Source organism: Narcine bancroftii, chromosome 7, assembly GCF_036971445.1.
Source record: "Narcine bancroftii isolate sNarBan1 chromosome 7, sNarBan1.hap1, whole genome shotgun sequence".
In the NCBI taxonomy this organism is placed as follows: domain Eukaryota; kingdom Metazoa; phylum Chordata; class Chondrichthyes; order Torpediniformes; family Narcinidae; genus Narcine; species Narcine bancroftii.
The window spans coordinates 12,149,864-12,168,806 of NC_091475.1; the positions used below are offsets into that span (position 1 = coordinate 12,149,864).

Here is an 18,943-nt window from a genome sequence, read left to right on the forward strand (position 1 = left end):
GAGCCTGGAGTTGGGGACACACACACACACCTTGAGCACCTGATCGGCTCGGACTGAAGGCAGGAGACGTGCTCACTCAGCCGCCCAAAACCAAAAGGCAGAGCGGGGAGAAGGCGCAGCTGCAGGGGGCACGGAGTTGAGAGGATGTCCTCCTGGGGGATGGGGCTGCTGAAGACCTTCGACTCCGATGAGTTTGTGAGCTGGGAAAAAGTCGGATCGGGCGGCTTTGGGCAGGTCTACAAGATCCGTCACGTTCACTGGAAGACGTGGCTGGCGATTAAATGCCCCCCCAGTCTCCATGTGGATGAGAAGTAAGTGGCGAGTGCGGGAGGGGGGGGGGGGCGCAGCTTCTACTGTCCCCCACCAGCCAGGGGTTCCCTCCATCCGTGGTCTCCTGGGTGGGCGACCTTCCCAAACGCTTTCCCGTGGGATCCCAGTCCGGATCCGCCGACTTTCTCAATCCGCCCTCGCCCAAACCTGCCCAGAGAAGTCCTCCGTCGTCCTGGCCCGGCTGGCTGCCTCTTGGATAAGGAGTTCTGCCCCTCGCGGGCGGGCAAGCCCGCTCCTGTCCCGCTCTGGCAGCCGGAGCCGCGCACTCTGAGCCGACGTTTCCCACGGCCCGACAGATCGGCGTCTTGCGGGCTGCGATTGACCCCCCCCCCCCCCCCAACTCTCTTTGGATGCTCGGGTGGTTGGGACACTTCGTATCCAACCTCTGGTAGGAGATACCACAGCACTCAGGTTGTTACATCCAGATCAGGCAACAGTGTGTCTCTCTCCACCCCCTGTCACAGAGCACCTATGGCACAGGGAATAACCCCCCCCCCCCCCCCCCCAGTCTCCATGTGGATGAGAAGTAAGCGGCGAGTGTTCAGCTCCTGAACCGCTCCCAGTTCTCCCCCCCACCTCCCTCTCTCAAGTCGTTCGTGCCAGGCTCGCCCCGTAAAGACCACATCGCCTTGCTCCAGGACCACGCTGCATATTTACATCCATATGCGTTCAAATGTCAAGTGGAAGGCTACTGTGCACTATCCGCAAATGTTCTGGGAATCCAGGAAGGAGGGGGGGGGGGTGGTGGAGAGAGACACACCGTTGCCTGATCTGGATTTAACAACCTGAGTGCTGTGGTATCTCCTACCAGAGGGGAGAACAGTTTACATGAGGGTTGTGGGGGGGGGTGGAGAGAGAGACAAACTGTTGCCTGATCTGGATGTAACAACCTGAGTGCTGTGGTATCTCCTACCAGAGGGGAGAACAGTTTACATGAGGGCTGTGGGGAGGGGGGGTGGGGGGTGGGTGGAGAGAGAGAGAGACACACACTGTTGCCTGATCTGGATGTAACAACCTGCGTGCTGTGATATCTCCTACCAGTTTATGGGCTTTCGCCTGCATTGAGTGTTGTAGATGTTTTTCATGGTGGGAAGACCTCATGGTCTTTCTTGCCGACTTCACTCAGCCAGAAGTCCTGGTGTTCTATCCTGCGAGGGAGAGAGATGTAGAACTTTTAATTATTCTGCTTCCAACGTTCCTCCTTTCTTTGGTGATAATATGTGTGTTGCTGTGGTTCTGTGAAGTCATTTTAAACGTTTCATTGTGATCAATGTTAGTCAATACAAATTGTGGCTCTGTCAGACCAGCCATATTCACCTGGCCACCTCAATCGCTCTCTGCCTGTGCGTTTTTTTTTGAAGTGGGATCCGTTGGATTATAGCTATCCTCTCTGCCTTCGGGGTACAGAAGGGAGAGGGTACTCCATCAATGAATGCAACAGACTGGCTTTGAAGAGTAGGCTTCAGAAATGAGTGTTTGCCTGCATCAGATCGATGCCCCTGGATTTGTGGATAACAGCTCCTTTTAATCTGTTAAATACAGACAGTGTGAGACAGAAGTGATTTACCACAGGCTTGCATTGTCATGGAGATCTTGGCAAGGAGGCATGAGTGAAATGTGAAGCCCTCCTTGCCCTCGAGCTCCATACCGAATACTTCTGGCTTAATCTGTTTTCTCCCTCTTTTCCTATCAAAAGATCAGAGACTCCAACCCATGGTTGCAATGGTTCAATTTTTAAATTTAGACATACAGCTCGGGAACAGGCCATTTCAGCCCATGAGTCTGTGCCGCCCAATTTACACCCAATTAACCTACACCCCCCCCCCCACCCCTGCTAAAGGATTTAAACCAAGGTCCAGATCACTGGCGCTGTAAAAGCATAACGTGATCCGCTACGCTAACCGTGTCACCTTAGGTGATGCCCAAGTGGAAACTTTACAGCAGTTCCTGATGGAAATCATTCTTTCCAATTTCACATGGTCTTTGGTTTTATAACGAAGGCTGCTTTTTCATCCCAGCCCCAATGGGTAGATCTTAACCCATCAAACAGATTGGAGCACTGGAATTTCATCCACAAACCTATGTTGGCCACCCATGAAAATAAATTTTAAAAAAACAGCAACTGATGGTAATCTGAAATAAAGACTGAAAATGCTGAGACCATAAGACATAGGAGCAGAAATAGACTATTCAGCCCATCGAGTCTCCTCTGCCATTCAATCACAAGCTGATCCATTTTCTGTCTCATCCCCATTGTCCAGCCTTCTCTCCATAACCTTGTTAAAACAAGAACCTGCCATAAATATACCCAATGACCTGGCCTCCACAACTGTCTGTGGCAGCAAATTCCACAGATTTTCCACCCTCTGGCTGAAGAATTTCCTGCACATCTCTGTTCTAAGCGGAACCCTTTAATCCTGAAGTTGTGCCCTCTTTTCTCGACTCTCCCATCATGGAAAACAACCATTCTATGTCTACTCTGTTCATACCTTTCAATGTCCAATGTTTCAATGAGATCCTGCCCTGATCTCCTAAATTCCAATGAATATAGGCCAAGAGCCTTCAAGTGCTCCTAGTTTGATAACCCTTTCTTACCTTCTTTGAAGCCTCTCCAACTTCAGCACATCTTTTGTCAAATGAGGAGACCAAAACTCCTCCAATACTCCAAGTGAGGTCTCAGCAATGCCTTATCGAAACATCACATTACTTTGCTCTAACTTCAGCGTCCCTGCTCTTCCATTCCTCTCGAACTGAACGCCAGCATTGCATTTGCCTTCTTCACCACTGTAAGTTTGCCTTCAGGATGTCTTGCACGAGTACTCAGCAGATCAGGTGGCATCTGTGCAGAAAGGAGTTACTGCTTCAGGTCTGAGACTCTTTGTCGGAACTGACCACTTATTTCTGCCTGTTTGATTTGTATCAGTAAGAATTACGATGCTGAATAAATGGTGATTGTTATAGGATAAAAATGATTGCAGAATGTACAATTAATGAAGATTCATAGAATGTATTGCAAAAAAGGTGCAGCAGGCAATCAAGGCAAATGGGATGTAAGCCTTCATTGCCAGAGGAATTGAATTTAAGATGGGGAGGGAGGGTTGGTTCTGCTGCAACCGTGCAGGTTAGTGGTGAGGCCACACTTGGAGTACTGGGTGCAGTTGTGGTCTCCTTGCATGAAAAGTATACACTGGTTTTGGAGGGGGGTCACCGGGTTGTTTCTAGGCAAGAGGAGATTATCTTTTGAGTGTGATTGAGGAGTCTGGCAATATACTCAATGGAGATAGGATCATTTAGAAATAAAGCCGCAGTAAGAGACATAGGGAGAATGTACAAACTCCTTCGAGACAGTGCTCTATTCGCACCCAGGTCTCTGGCGCTAACACTGTGTTAACTGTGTCACACATGGAACCTTATAGAGCCACGAGATTATGAAAGGAACAGATCATTTAAAAGCTGTGAGGTTGTTTCCACTACTAGGTGAGACAAAGGCACATGGGCTCAAATTCAGGGGAGAGATGAGGAGAAATTCTATGGAATTTTCTGTCCAAAGAAGTGGTAGAGCAGTGAATTTTGAAGCGTATGGGAATTAAGGATTATAGGGAACTGGCAGTTAAATGCAGATCAGCCATGATTGTATTGATTGGTTGAGAAAGCTCAATAAGCCAAATGGGCCACTCCTGCTCCGACCTCTTGTTTACAACCCTTACAAATCTGTGACTAGTGTGCGATTCCTACGATTATGGGAAAGTACACTAATCACTTTAAAATGTAAAATATTGCAAATCAATTCTCCAAGGGTCTCTTTGTTCTTACAATTCTTAAAAACAATGCTGTTATAAACAATTCTTTATCACAATAAGATACCTTCTCTCCATAAGGAATAGCCTCCTGTTGGGGTTGAATCCCTTGGGGAGAGGCCAATTCATTGATCCACCACCACCAGGCACATATTCCCCTCACCCTCTCCGTCTTCCACAGGGTCCATTCTGTCATCCGCTCCTTCCTCCCCACCAATTGGCCCTTTGGCACCTACCCCTGTGACTGCAAGGAGATGCTCCACTTGCACTCACACCTCCTCCCTCACCACTGTTCAGGGCCCCAAACAGGTCCTTCCAAGTGAAGCATCCACTCACTTGTGAATCTGCAGGGGCCATCTACTGCATCCGTCGGTGCTCCTGTTGTGGTCTCCGGAACAGAGACTGGGCACAGACTGGGAGACTGCTTCATTGAGCACCTTGGCTCTGTCCCCCGCGATAGTGCAGATCTCCCAATAGCCACCCATTTCAATTCCCCACTCCCAGTCCCTTGTTGACATGCGCTGCCAAGATGAGACCATTCATCTGGGCTCCGTCCAACTAGATGGCATTAACATCGACTCCCCCGGTTTCCATTAGAAACTCGCTCCCCCTCTCCCATTTTCTTCCCCTTTCTTTCCTCTCGCTTTCTCTTCCCTTATCCCATTGTCTCCTTTCACAGCTAAAATCAACTCTCACCTTTCCTCTTATCATTTCCAATTAAAACCCTTTTGTCTGTGGGTCTGGACTCCTCCCCCCTCTCCCATTCTTCCTTTATTCTTTCCCCAGCCTTTAATTCAAATGCCTGTTTTTTCACATTCAAAGTCTTCTTCTTCAATATTTTAATTGGTTTTAATAAATAAATGTTCCATAAGTGCACAACAATAAAATAAAGTATTAACAAATCTCATACAGAAATACAAATAGTACTGAGACCTATGTTATGTTATAAAGAAAAACATTGTACTAAATATCTAATTCAATCCCCTCCCTTCAGAGGCTACTGATGCAAGCAGCCACTACTAATAATAACAAAGGAAGGTAAACATTTGGTTCAAAAACCAAAAACGAGTTAATCTTACAAATTTTAAAAATAGTTAAGACAAGAACCCCAAAAAGAAACAAAGTTCAGATTCATTTCATTCGGGGAACAGCTAATTTTTCCCAAAGTCAGACATGCCATCACGTGGGGCAACCACTGAGTGTGAGTGGGAGGGACGCCATCTTTCCATCTCGTTGACGTGGGCCCTTCTAGCGATAAGGGAGGTGAGGGCAACTACGCGGGATTGTGAAGCGGTCAGCATCGGACCCGTTCGCCTACTTATTCCAAAGAGAACAAGAAAAGGATATGAAGTCAAATTAATGTTAAGAACTAAAGATAAGATACGAAATCCCCCTTCCCAAAAATGAGAAAGGACGTAACGAGAACATATGATACAGTGAACCTTCTTCATTTAGACGTTTATCCGATTTAAAAGAGAGATTAGAATAGAATTTTGCCAGTTGGACTTAGGAATAGTGGGAAATTGTAATAATGAGGGTCTAGCACAAAGAGAGGGTGAATGCCTTCACTTCAAAATAGTCCCACATCGCTTCAGAAAATGGCTGTTGAAAATCCTGTTTTTTAAATTCTGTACCAGAAACTGTCCCTAGAATTTAGAAGTAATTCATAAAGGCCAGATACCACCCCTTAACAAGGAGGGCACGGGGAGGGCAGCGGCGGCCCCGTCCCCTGTCCGGGCAATATGGTCCGACCTAGGAGGGGAGGCAGGACCCTCCAGCCCAGGTAAGAAACCTGCATAGGAGAAGGCCACTCCGAAATAAAACCTACGACCCAAGGACCTCGCTGCCACGTCCCAGCTTGCTTGGCCACAGCACACGAACCATGGGTGTAAAGGGTGGGGCCAGTACTGCGCACACTGCTCTCCATCTAAAAGCTCCTTTGCGCAGGCCCAAGGACAGGTCCACATCCTCCCCCTCCACGTCCTCCCCCTCAAAAGATGCTCACAAACTCAGGCAGCAACCTCCTTTGAAGAAGACCGCAGAGCCCACCTCACTGACAAAAGACAAAGGAGGAAAAACCCAACACCCAACCCCAACCCACCAATTTTCCCCTGCAACCGTGTCTGCCTGTCCCGCATCGGACTTGTCAGCCACAAACGAGCCTGCAGTTGACGTGGACATTTACCCCTCCATAAATCTTCGTCCGCGAAGCCAAGCCAAAGAACAATGGGGGTAGAAAATTATAAATCATCCCTATCATATGAGGTTCCAGGTCTTCAGGGAGCTTTAAATATAAAGAATTCAAAAAGCTCCTACTAACCTGTAAATAGCAAGAGAGAGAAACAAATGATGTCTAGGTATTGTAAATTTGATGGATAATTGTTAAAAAGAAGCAAGATTTTGGTCAGTAAAATCATCTGAAAAAGATTGGACATCTAAATTTGACCAATGACAATAACGGCTATCTTGAACCAAAGGTAAAAATAAAAGGAATGACCTAAAGTAGGACTTATTAATAAAAATCTATGGTACCCAAAATGAGTCCTGAATTGAAACCAGATTCTTGGGGTATGTCTGACAACAAAACAACAAATTTTGGAAGCTAAAAAAGGTAAAGGTGCTCCAAGTATTGAAAGAAGAGAATATTTTTTAGTAGATTTCATTTCTAAATTAATCCAACTTAATGCACCTAAAGTTTCCTTAAAGTGAGGTCAAATCTAATGTCATTTGTTTGTATAAGTACAACCCAGCGAGACAGCGTTCTCCGGTCCTCAGTGCAAAACGTGCAGATACACAATCGGTCGTAACGCACATAAAGAGAAATAATACATGTGCAGGTCAAATATTTTGCCTTTAAAAATAAATATCGCTCCGTGAAAAGGAGAGTCTCAGGTGGTTAGTGTGAGCAGTTTCTTCTGGTTGTTCAATGTCCTCAAAGCCCACTAAGAGCCTTGTGGTTTGTGTATTCGCTGGACCAAGAAACTTCTTTTTTTCCCCCACTTGTGTTGACTTGAAACATTCCAGGGCAATTTCAATTCCTTCATAGTGTGGTTATTCCTGGATTTTAAACATTATTGCCCTTGTTTTCCAGCCCCCACACTGCCTCCCCCTCCCAGAGAATGTGTTTTCTCCTCCAGCTCTCTGAAACATCCTCGCCTCCAGTTTTCACTTCTTGTGGACCTCCTGACTTTCAGCCACATTTTCAGCTAAGCCTATAATTCTCTCCCTAAACTTCCCCTCTCCAACTTTTAAAATGTATTTCTTTGAGTAGTTTTTGTTCACCTGCGATAACATTGCCATGTTCACCCTCAAAGCTTGTTTGACAAGGTTAAGTTTGATTATTACGATGGTAGACTGCCAAAGGGCATCCTCATCGGAGAACTAGCAATAGGCAAGAGGAATGGTGGTCGACCCCCAGCTTCGCTTCAAGGGCCTCTGCAAGCGTGACAGGAAAGCCTGAAAAATCAACACCGAGTGCTGAGAGGGTGCAGCAGATGACGGCAACAAATGGTGAGGTCCTCTTCATCAACACCCAGAGCAAGATGAGAGAATGATCTTGAGTCAGTTTGAGGAGTGAAGAGCTCAACGGACAGCAGTTCAACGGTGCCCTGGATTTGCAGCAACTGTGGCAGGGCCTGCCATTCCAGGATTGGCCTCCATAGCCACAGTCGAAGCTGCTAAACAAGCCAGTGAGTACCAAAGGCACAGTACCCATGGTCGATCACAACCGATGGAGGCCAAGAAGAAGCAAGATGCTCAATAAATGCAATTTGTTGTTAAACCTTTTTTTGGGGGTAGATTTGCCCCAACCTAATAATCCAAAGCAAGACAACTCTGTAGCCAGACATCTATGATTGGCTCGTGTTACTCCCACGCACCAGCATTCCAATTGGAAGGAGTTTGTGCCAAGCTGTTCTACCAGTTAATAAGATCATGGTTAATCTGATTGTAAACTCTATTCGGCATTACCATTTAACAGGATAATCTTTCAACATACCCCACCCCCTCCAACACTGATCAAGAATCTATTTAACGCTGCCTTACAAAGACTATGCTTTCACTGCCCTCGGAGGAGCTGAGAGTTCCAAGTCTCTCAAACCCCAGAGAAAAATTCCCGTCTTATTTCCGTTTTAATGGGCAGCTCTTATTTTTAACTAGTGTCCCTTCTCAAACTGCTTTCACTTGTGCATTTGCTCATTGGTTGCCGAAATAAAAGCCAAATTTGGCCCACGATACTTCGTCATCGGACTTCAATATTTAGTCTATAGATCCTCTGACGGATGCTTTTTGTTGACCACCTGACCGAGGATAACTTTTTGCCCTACCTTTAATAGGAAAAGTGATGCACAAGGGAAAAGAAAATGGCGATGCTGACAGAATTGCTGTAATGGCAGTGGCGCCACTGGTGTGGGCCCGTGGGGAGTGGATGCCCTGCTCCCCCACGGGGTCCGGCCGCCCCCATCTGACTGGGCTTAAATGGCCTGTTACAGGAGCCAACGGTGGTTTATTTGAAAATCTTGTGACCGCGGGATCTGGGACCAAGATGGCAGCTCCCTATGTTTGGCAGCAGCCTGGAGGGGGTTGCAGATTCCGGGGAAGCACAGGGCACCAGGAAATGGGGAGACTACTCCCTGAGTGAGAAAGAGAAGCAGAGGAGACCACCCTCAGGACGGTGACCGCAGCGGCAGACCAGTGAGGGGCTCTGAGCCTGGAGAATACACAGGTGGTGGGCTGTCGGTGACGCGAACACACAGGCTGCTGGCAACTGTGGTCAAAGGACTCACACCAGGCTGCATGCTGCTAGAGACTGGCTTGAGTCTGGCTGAAGGGGTGGCAGGTATCGGTACCGGGACGCAACAGAGTGCCAAGAGCGCTGAGGGCTTCCTGATAATTTCTGAGGTTTGGATCTGGAGCTTGGGTTGCCGATTCTTTGGACTGAAGCCTGTGTGGCTGTGGGAATGCTGGAAGCCAATCCAGGGGCACTCAGTGACTGTGGGGACTCTCTTTTGCTTCTCTTTCTCTGGCTGTAAGGGGCATCGGGAAATTTATGCAGATGGTGAATTTTTATCTGCCATATGGCAGACTAAAGGAAATTACGCATAATTCCACATTGTTTGTTTCATTATGTGACAATAAAAGAACCTGAAAAGCATTGGAGAAAAAAAACACTTGTCTACTTAGATTACGAAAGAAGGGCTACATTTGTATAATCCCTTTCTAAACGTCTCCAAGACTTCAGTTGAATAGCTCTCTGACTTTACGTTTCACAGTGTTCCATTTGCTGTTATAATTTAGAAAATGTAGCAGGTGGTTTTATATTGATAACAAGCTCCCAATCTGATTATTGAATGGACAGGTAGTTAAATTGAGACCTTGACAATGTTTTAGGGAAGAGCATTTAGGTACAGTGTAATGTGAGTCATTTAAGGGTTTTTTTTTAACACAGCCACTGCATTCTGGGAAATTGTTCCCAAATTCCCGGTGCACAGTCTGTGTAAAAAAAGATCAAAATGGAAATTAGCGACTCACTCAGTTTTACCTGCAGCACCCACCCCCCCCCCCAGACATTATTGCAGACAGCCTACAGTCTAAACTGAACTGCAGGAGGCCCGCAACAATGGGCTAGTGTATACGATGCGGTGACGAAGTGACATCGACCCACGTCCAGCAAGGTGGCATTTAGTCTAAACGCACGGTGATATCTGTACACCGGTCGTTCTGTGAGACAGCCACTCCGGAAGGTAAGTGTGAAAATTGACAACAGAACAAAAATGTTATTTATATGTAAAAAAGACCATATAAGCTAGTCAAACCATACAGAGTACTACAGGTAAAACACAGTGCAGCATGCAGAAGCTACAGAGGGAATTATTTTATTATTTTATTAGGGTGTGGTTCAGTCAGAATCGGAAGTTATTGTCGTGAACGTGAGTCAAAAATTTGTTGTTTTGCAGCAGTATTGCAGGTACAAAAATTGCTATAAATTTCACTTTTTTTAAAAAATAGTGCGAGATAAAAAATGAGGTAGAGTCTCTGGTTATTGTCCATTCAGAAATCTGATGATGGAGGGGAAGATGTTGTTTTTGTACCATCTTCAGGCTCCTGTACCTCCTTCCTGATGGTAACCCTGAGAAGAAGGCATGGCCATGTGGTTAGGATCCTTGATGGTAGAGGCCACTTTCTTAAGACACCGTTTCTTGTAGACGTCCTTAATGGAGTGAAGACTGATGCCCATGATGGTGTAGGCCAAGTTCACAACTCCCTGCATCCTTTTTCTGTCCCGTGCATTGGCATCTCCGTACCAGACAGTGAAGCAACCTGTAGAAATTTGCAAGTCGTTGAAACTCCTAATGAAGTATAGTCTTAATTTTTAAATTTAATTTTAATTTAGTTTACTTTAGACATACAGTACGATAACAGGCCATTTTGGCTGACGAATCTGTGTTGCACCCCATTAACCAACACTCCCAGTATGTTTCGAGGAGTGGGAGGAAACCGGAGCCCCTGGGGAAAAGACACACATACACGGGGACAGCATACAAAATCCTTACAGACAGCGTGGGATTTGAACCCCTGTCCCAATCGCTGGTGCTGTAAAGCCATTGTGCTAACTGCTACGCCACCCTTCTTCATGATTGTATTGACATGGACATAGATCATCTGAGATGGTGACACCCAGAAATGAGAAGTTCTTTACCCTTTCCCCTGCTGACTCATTGATGAAGACTGGTTTATGTTCGCCTGATTGTCCATATCAGTTTCTTAGTTTTGCTAACGTTGAGTACACAGTTGTTCAGGATTCTGATTCTAATGGGAAGGAAGATATCTGTGAATTTGATCCTGAATTGATTACTCTATTCCCTACATTAAGAGACTGACATCAGTTTAGAATTTCCTCATTGATTGTGAAGAACTTTGGGATGTCAAAGCTATTGAGTATGTAGGCAAATGTTCATGCAAATGTTTTCTTTTTGCTCTCTGCTCCCAGACAATAGGCCCAACTTGTCCTGATATTGTTGTTCCAAAAGGTTTCTTCTACGTTGTGATCATTGTAGATTGACATTAAGTTTCATTTTAATGAAGGAGTTGATGCTTTAAAAAATTGATAAACACCTAATTTAAAAAATAAACTTGCTGCAAAAGAGAGTGGACACAGTCCAGAACATTACATCACCACCAATGAGAACATCGACAGGGAACGCAGGCGTCAGAGAGCAGCAGCAATCATCAAGGACCCACACCGCCCAGCACACACTCTGTTCTCACTGCTGCCATCAGGAAAGAGGTCTGGGTGTCACAAGACTCGCACCACCAGGTTCAGGAACAGCTGCTACCCCTCCACCATCAGACTTCTCAATGACAAACTCATTTAAGGGCTCTTACTTATGCACTTTATTGATTTTTTTTTAATTGTCTCAGTATTGCACAGTCAGTTTGTTTACATTTGTTTTGTTCAGAGGCGTACATTGAGTACAGTTATTTTGCACTGCAGTGGTAATTTTGCCTCGCATGCAGGGAAAAGAATCTCAGGGTTTTTTGTTGGTGGAACTTGTTGAAATTAACTGCGATGTTTTTGATGTTATGACAGAGGTGACACTTCAAAATACTTCATTGGGTGTAAAGCACGAAGGCATAACTTGGCTATAAAGGTGCTGCGTGATTGACTGAACGTGGTCTTTTGTTAAGTGCGGCATTGAAGGAGTGCTGGACTGTTGGGTGCACGTTTCATGCAGGAGTTGATTGTATGAATGCCACCTTTTCAAGGAAGGCCAAGGAGTCTTGCAAATCCCCATCCATCCTGGACACGACACGGGTTCCAGCGCTAGGCACAGTGCACCGTGCACAAACTACATGTGCAGCCCAGTCAACAGAACTAAGTGATGTTGTCAGCTGCTATCAATTTGTGCATGCGCAAGGCTCTGAAAAGAGGCTCAAACATAGTTTTGTTTTTTGTTTTTTTAATTTTTTATTTTTCACACCATAAATCACATTAACCATGATACACACCTTTTCCTTTTCACACATATACAGTGCCATTTTCTCCCCCCCCTCCCTCCTCCCATCCCACCCTCCCTACCTCCCCCCTCCCGTCCATTTAAAGTACAAAATCTAGGAATCATTAAACCAGTCAAACAATGTTGTCATTCAATAAAAATACACAAGAAATTCCACTGAGTTCATTCTTTTCATTTCCTTCTCCTTCCGTTAATTTAGGTAGTGATTGTCCCCGGTAGGTTTTCGCTATTATGTTTCATGTAAGGCTCCCATATTTGTTCAGATATTTCAATATTATTTCTTAAACTATATGTTATTTTTTCTAATGGAATACATTTATTCATTACTATATACCATTGTTGTATTTTCAAATTATCTTCCAATTTCCAGGTTGACATAATACATTTTTTTGCTACGGCTAGAGCTATCTTTACAAATCTTTTTTGTGCATCCTCCAAATCAATTCCAAATTCTTTGTTTTTTATGTCACTTAGGAGGAAGATCTCTGGATTCTTTGGTATATTGTTTTCTGTTATTTTATTTAATATCTGATTTAGATCTTCAGGCTCAAACATAGTTGATGTAGCATTAAAAAATAACGAGCAACATTTTCCATTCAGAGGTTAGTTCATCTCAAGCCATGGAAATAGAAACAAATACAATGTTCAAAAGGAATTTGGACAGATACATGGCTAGAGTTTTAAGGGATATGGACCAAACACAGACAAATGGGTTTTGATCAGTGTCGATGAGTGGAATTGAAAGGCCTGCTCTGTGGTGTGTGCATTTCCCTGGCCATCTTGGTTTTAATGCATTGCTCCCTAACCTTGTAACTACATCCTTTCACTGGAGGAAACATTGCAACATGTACTTGGTCACTCCCTCCTCTGGATCTTGTACATCTTGGTAAGATTGTGCTTCCAAAGTGCAAAGAATATAGATCTAATTTCTTTGAATTCAATTGTTTATCCACATTCACTTGCATTAGAAATGTGGGTGCAATCAAAACTCTGACTCCTCAATTAAAATAGCTGCAAGAGAATATTAAACCTGCATTCGCAAACACTGGATTTCCAAACCCATCTCTCGTCATTAGGCCCTCGTGGAGCTGTCTTGAGTGGGGTTTGTGGGAAATAGTTCCAGAAAAAGAGGCCACTCAATCTGAGATGGGAATGAGTAATTTATGTTTCCACAAGCTTATGAAACTGGAATTCTCCATCTGAAGAAACTGTGGAAGGAGAGTTGATGGAAGTATTAAAGTCAGAGATCACCTGACGTTTGAATTGCAAGTTGTACATAAAGAGCAAAGGAAAACGGTTTTACAGACAAACTTAATGTTTATGAATGACAGAGTAGTTTCAAGGGACAGAATAACCTGCTCCTTCTTTGTACTTCGGCTTTGAATGTTATACCAACCTATATATTCCTACCAAAAAATACGAATCCCTTCCTACCTCTATTATTCTTTCATCCATGTGCCGGTCTAAGAATCCCTTACTGTTCCAGCCTCCACCACCACCCCTGGCAAGGCAGATCAGCCACCCACAACTCTGTATAAAAAAACGTTGTGGAATCTTTCCAGTGCCTTGAATTGTCTGCTGCAGGTCGTCCAAATCTCCTACGAGGACAGGAGACATTGATGCCTAATAGACCATGGGTTTTGAGATTTTGACCTTCAGAAACTCTCTTTCCTCTGTTAGTCGAAGATTATGCTGGCACATTAGAGAGGATGAAAAAGCTTATCACCCCAGTTAATGCCAGAAGCACATTTGTCTGTCAACCAGACCTGCCACTGGCTCACAGGCCTTGCAATAAAGGACACTGCTGAACTGTGTAACTCACGTCCCTGAGAGCACAGCCAGACAGTAAGTGTTGACAAACCGTTTGATGGAGGTGGATGTCAAGGCAGCAGGTGTTATTTTTTTGCCTGGAATTCATGTGCACCTATTCACCTTGTGCAGGGCTGAGTCTCCATCTCAGGAGACAAAAATTAACTCTTCCTCCGCTACATCGATGGTGACTTCATCCACTTTGCTGCCAACTTCCACCCCGACCTCAAATTCATTCGATCCATCTCTAGCAACGCTCTCCCTTTCCTCAATCTCTCTGTCTCTGTGTTAGGAGACAAACTCTCGACGGACATCTTCTGTAAACCCGCCAACTCCCGCAGCTACCTCGACTACATCTCTTCCCGCCCTGTCCCCTGGAAGGATTCCATTCCATTCTCTCAGTTCCACCGCCACTGTCACATCTGCACCCAGGATGAGGACTTCCAGGCCAGGTCATCAGAGATGTCCTCCTTTTTCAAACAACATGACTTTCCCTCTTCCACCCCCAACTTGGCGCTCACCCGAGCATGACTTGCCCGTTTCTTTCCTGACCTGTTGAGTCCCGACTGCTCCTCTGGATCTGAATAGGCAGGTTTTTATTTTGAAGAGTGAGTGACGGGTAGCATCTTGGTGCATGATAATACTTTTGCAGAGCGATGTTGCAAGCCCTCCCGAGGCACGCACTCGTGAAGATGCGGGCAGTGTTGGAGAAGCCTTTCCTCCCACTCAGATCGAGGTGGTTTGTAGTGATTGTGACGAAGGTGTTAAGAGAATTGGACAGCAGAGAGTAACATCCTGAGTATATTGCACCTTTCTGACCAAGTCCCGGATGTGCCCCACCCACGTTGAGTCAAGGAACAGCAGCCAACATTTCATGCGGGAATGGGCAAGTTGGAACAGGAATTGTAGCAAAGTGTGCGTGACTATTTCTGAGCAGCAAGTTAATTTTACAATCCAATTAGAACCCATTGCATCAGGTTCTGCAGCACTCCTGACCTGCCCGTGGTAGCAAATCATGTGTGGGTGGAATCCATGTATTTGTTCTCTTTTGTAATGGGAAGATGTTTGTGAAACACTTGAGGTGGAGCTGACAAGAGGGTTTTCCTAGAATTGAAATGTTTTATATTTATATTGCAGTGTCCTTAACTAATTTCACTTAGATATGCACTTATTTTTCATGTAAAATGTCATGAAACTCTTTCCAGGGTTGTGATAGGACAGATCTACCGGGACCACTGAAACCTTGTTTCAATCAGGACAATTTGAAGCTGGGGTGCTTCAGGAAGTAATTGGCATTCCGCAGAGCAGGACAGCAGAAGGCACGGTGGCATGCGCGTGCATGATCGACAGTTTGTGCACTTTCCCGGAGGGTAATGGTCTACACAAAACCCACTCTGTGTGAATGGCAGTGGGTGGGACTAAACATTGAATAAATCACTAGGTGCAGAATTTTGTTCTCCTAATCTGTGCAAGGACATTCTTGAGTTCGCGTGGCGGTCAGCGCAGCACTGTTGCAGTGCCGGCGATTGGGACAGCGGTTCGAATCCCGCGCTGTCTGTAAGGAGTTTGTGCGTGGTCCCCTGTGTCTGCGTGGATTTTTCCCCGGGGTTCCAGTTTCCTCCCATTGTGAAAAACGTACCGGGGGTGGTAGGGAAATTGGGTGTCATTGGCAAAAATGGCCTGATACCCTGGTGTATGTTTAAATTTTTTTAAATTTACTGTTGAGGGTGTGCAGCAAAGGTTCACCAGACTGAGTCCCGGGACAGCAAGACTGGTATATGAAGAAAGGCAAGATATACTAGGGTTATACTCATTGGAATTTAGAAGAATAAGATACAATCTCATGAGACCTATTAAATTCTGACAGGACCAGACAGGTTTGATGCAGGAAGTATGTGTCCAATGTTGGGGAAGTCCAGAACAAGTGCTCACAGTCTAAGGATAAGGGGTAACGAATTGGGTCAGAGTAGATGTGGCAAGGATGTTTCCTATGTCTAGGACAAGAGGGTGCAACTTCAGGATAAAGTGCCGTCAATTTTTAAAAAGTGATGCGTCAAAGGGTTGTGAGTCTGTGGACTTGTTGCCACAGGTCGCTGTGGATGTGAGGTTATTGGGCGTATTTAAGGCAGAGATTGACAAGTATTTGATTAGTCAGGGCATCAAGGGTTACGGGGAGAAAGCCGGGGAGTGGGGCGGAGTGGGAGGATGGACCAGCTCATGATTAGAATGGCGGAGCGGACTCGATGGGCCTTCTTCTGCTCCTGTATCTTGTGATCTTATGACTGAGATATGCATCTCCCTCCCACAGAGGTTGTTGAGACCATTTCATGAGATTTATTCAGGAGGGAGTTGGACGTGGGGTCATGGGGTATGAGAGAAAGCAGGAAAAGAGGAATGATCGGCCGCGATCTTGCTGAATGATGAAGCAGACTCGGGTGAATGGCCCTCTGTAGTTATTTTTTATGTTTCTAGACACACAGGTACAAAGTAGCTGTAATGAAAGTCTTGCTTGCTGTAGCTTCCCACTTACAGATAATTCAGTAACACAGATCAAGCATAATTAAAGCACCCAAACAGAAAATGATAATAAATATAAATGGAAGAGAAACTAAAATAAATTTTAAAAATTCACATTTGGTTGGAAAATACATGCTGAGCAGCCGTGCGCACAAATATTTGGTGGACTTGTAGTAGTGTTAGACTTGGTTCGGCTGAGAGTCGGAGGAGGAACTTGGAGAGAGTCGGGCTGTGTGACAGAGGAGGAGGAGCTTGAAGAGAGTCGGGCTGTGAGACAGAGGAGGAGGAGCTTGCTGAAAGTGAGGAGAAGGTAAGCTATTAAAGTCAGGGGCTTACCGGGGCTTGGGCCGACTTGGTTCGTCTGGGAGTCGGAGGAGGAGCTTGGAGAGAGTCAGGCTGTGAATCAGAGGAGGAGGAGGAGCTTGGTGAAAGTGACAGGGTTAATTGGTCAAGGGGCCAATAAAAGGAGTGAAAGGGGAGGGAGCGGCCAGCAAGGAGTGAGACTTCCTGGCTTTGGCTTATCAGGCTTCGGCAAAAGCAGGCAAGAAGAAAAGGTAAGCTGAGTAATTTGCCTTCGTATTCAGAGTCATACCAATAGGGTTAATGCTCTGTACTGGGTGTCAGATGTGGGAACAATGGGTGACCTCCACCCTCCCAAATGGCCACATCTGCACCAGGTGAACCGAGATGCAGTTACTAAGGGACCGAATTAGGGATATGGAGTTGCAGATTGATGACCTGAGGCTTGTAAGGGAGAGTGAGGAGTTAATCGACTCAACTTTCAGGGCAATAAATACTCCAGAACCCGTGTCAGGTAAGTGGGAAACCGTGAGGGGGGGGGGGAAGAAAAAAGCGAGAAAAATGGAGAGCACACCAGTGACTATCCCACTCAGCAACAGTTATGTTATGTTGGATTCTGTTGAGGGAGATGGCCACGGGCACCACGTCAATGGCAATGAGCCTGGCAGAGTGGTGCAAAAGAAAAGGAAAAGGAGAAATGCAGTAGTTATTGGGGACTCCATTGTCAGGGGTACAGACAGGAGGTTCTGTGAGCCAGATAAGTATACCCGCATGGTGTGCTGCCTCCCTGGTGCAAGGGGACGATATCACAAATCGGGTCCAAAATATTCTGAGAGGAGAGGGAGAGCAGCCTGATGTCTTGGTACATGTGGGTACAAACGACGTTGACAAGAAAAGGAAGGAGGTAATGAAAAGGGATTACAGTGAGCTGGGACAAAGCTGAAAGACAGGAACGCTAGGGTGGTGATCTCGGGATTACTACCTGTTCCAAATGCAAGTGATGAAAAGAATGTAAGGATAAGGAAAATGAACGTGTGGCTGAGGGGCTGGTGTACAGGGCAAGGATTTGGTTTCTTGGATCATTGGGATCTCTTTTGGGGAAGGCATGATCTTTACAAGAGGGACGGGTTGCACCTAAATCCAAAAGGTGTCAACATTTTGGCAAGTATGTTTGGTTCAGCAGTGGGTGCAAGGTTTAAACTAATTTGGCAGGGGTATGGGAACCAGAGTGATAGGGAAAAGGGTAGGGAAGATAAAGTATTGGCCAGGAAAACTAAAATAGGAAAAGTAATGTTGGGAGGAGAAAGTAAAAAATCAGATGGTGCAGTGAGTTTTCGGGTCAATGATGGTGTTAAGAAAATTACAAAGAAAAATAGTGGGCAGAAAAATCAAAAGAAAAGGTTACAGAAGTCACTAGATATTAAAAGGACAAAGAGCATAAGGGCACTTTATCTGAATGCCCGCAGTATTAGAAATAAGGTTAGTGAACATGAGGCGCAAATCGGTACCCATGCCTATGATTTGGTCGCCATCACGGAAACATGGCTACAAGGTGACCCTAAATGGGAATTAAACTTTCAAGGGTATCAGGTGGAGCAAAGAGATAGACAGGATGATAAGGGAGGTGGAATTGCACTCTTAATCAAAGATGAGCTCCAGGCAGTAGTGAGGAATGATACAAGATCTAAAGAGCATAATGTTGAGTCCATTTGGGTAGAGATAAAGAATAACAAAGGGAAAAAATTATTGGTGGTTGTTATCTATCACCCACCAAATAACAATAGTTTAGTGGCACAGGAAATAAATAGAGAGATAAGTGAGGCATGTAATAATGATACGGCAGTAGTTATGGGGGACTTTAACTTCCTCATAGATTGGGAAAATCAAGTTGGTCGTGGGAGTCTGGAAGAGGACTTCATAGAATGCATCCGCGATAGCTTTCTTGAGCAGCATGTTAAGGAACCCACAAGAGAAAATGCTCTCCTGGATCTAGTGTTGTGCAATGAGATAGGTAGAGTAAATGATGTAATAGTCAGAGACCATCTGGGAAATAGCGATCATAGTATGATTGAATTTCTCATTCAGGTGGAAGGGGTCATAGTTAGATCTAAAACTAATATATTATGTTTAAACAGGGGTGACGACCATAGGATGAGGGAGGAATTGGGCAGAGTG

At 45.3% G+C, this 18,943-nt stretch overlaps 1 protein-coding gene across 1 annotated transcript in view; it reads left to right on the forward strand.

Moving 5' to 3' along the window:
• Positions 1-18,943, forward strand: part of ripk4 (receptor-interacting serine-threonine kinase 4) — a 53,983-nt gene continuing 35,040 nt past the window's right edge. The window contains exon 1 of the mRNA XM_069888840.1: positions 1-311. Coding sequence (XP_069744941.1) covers positions 145-311 — 167 coding nt within the window. The 5' untranslated portion in view covers positions 1-144. The remainder of the gene's footprint in view (positions 312-18,943) is intronic.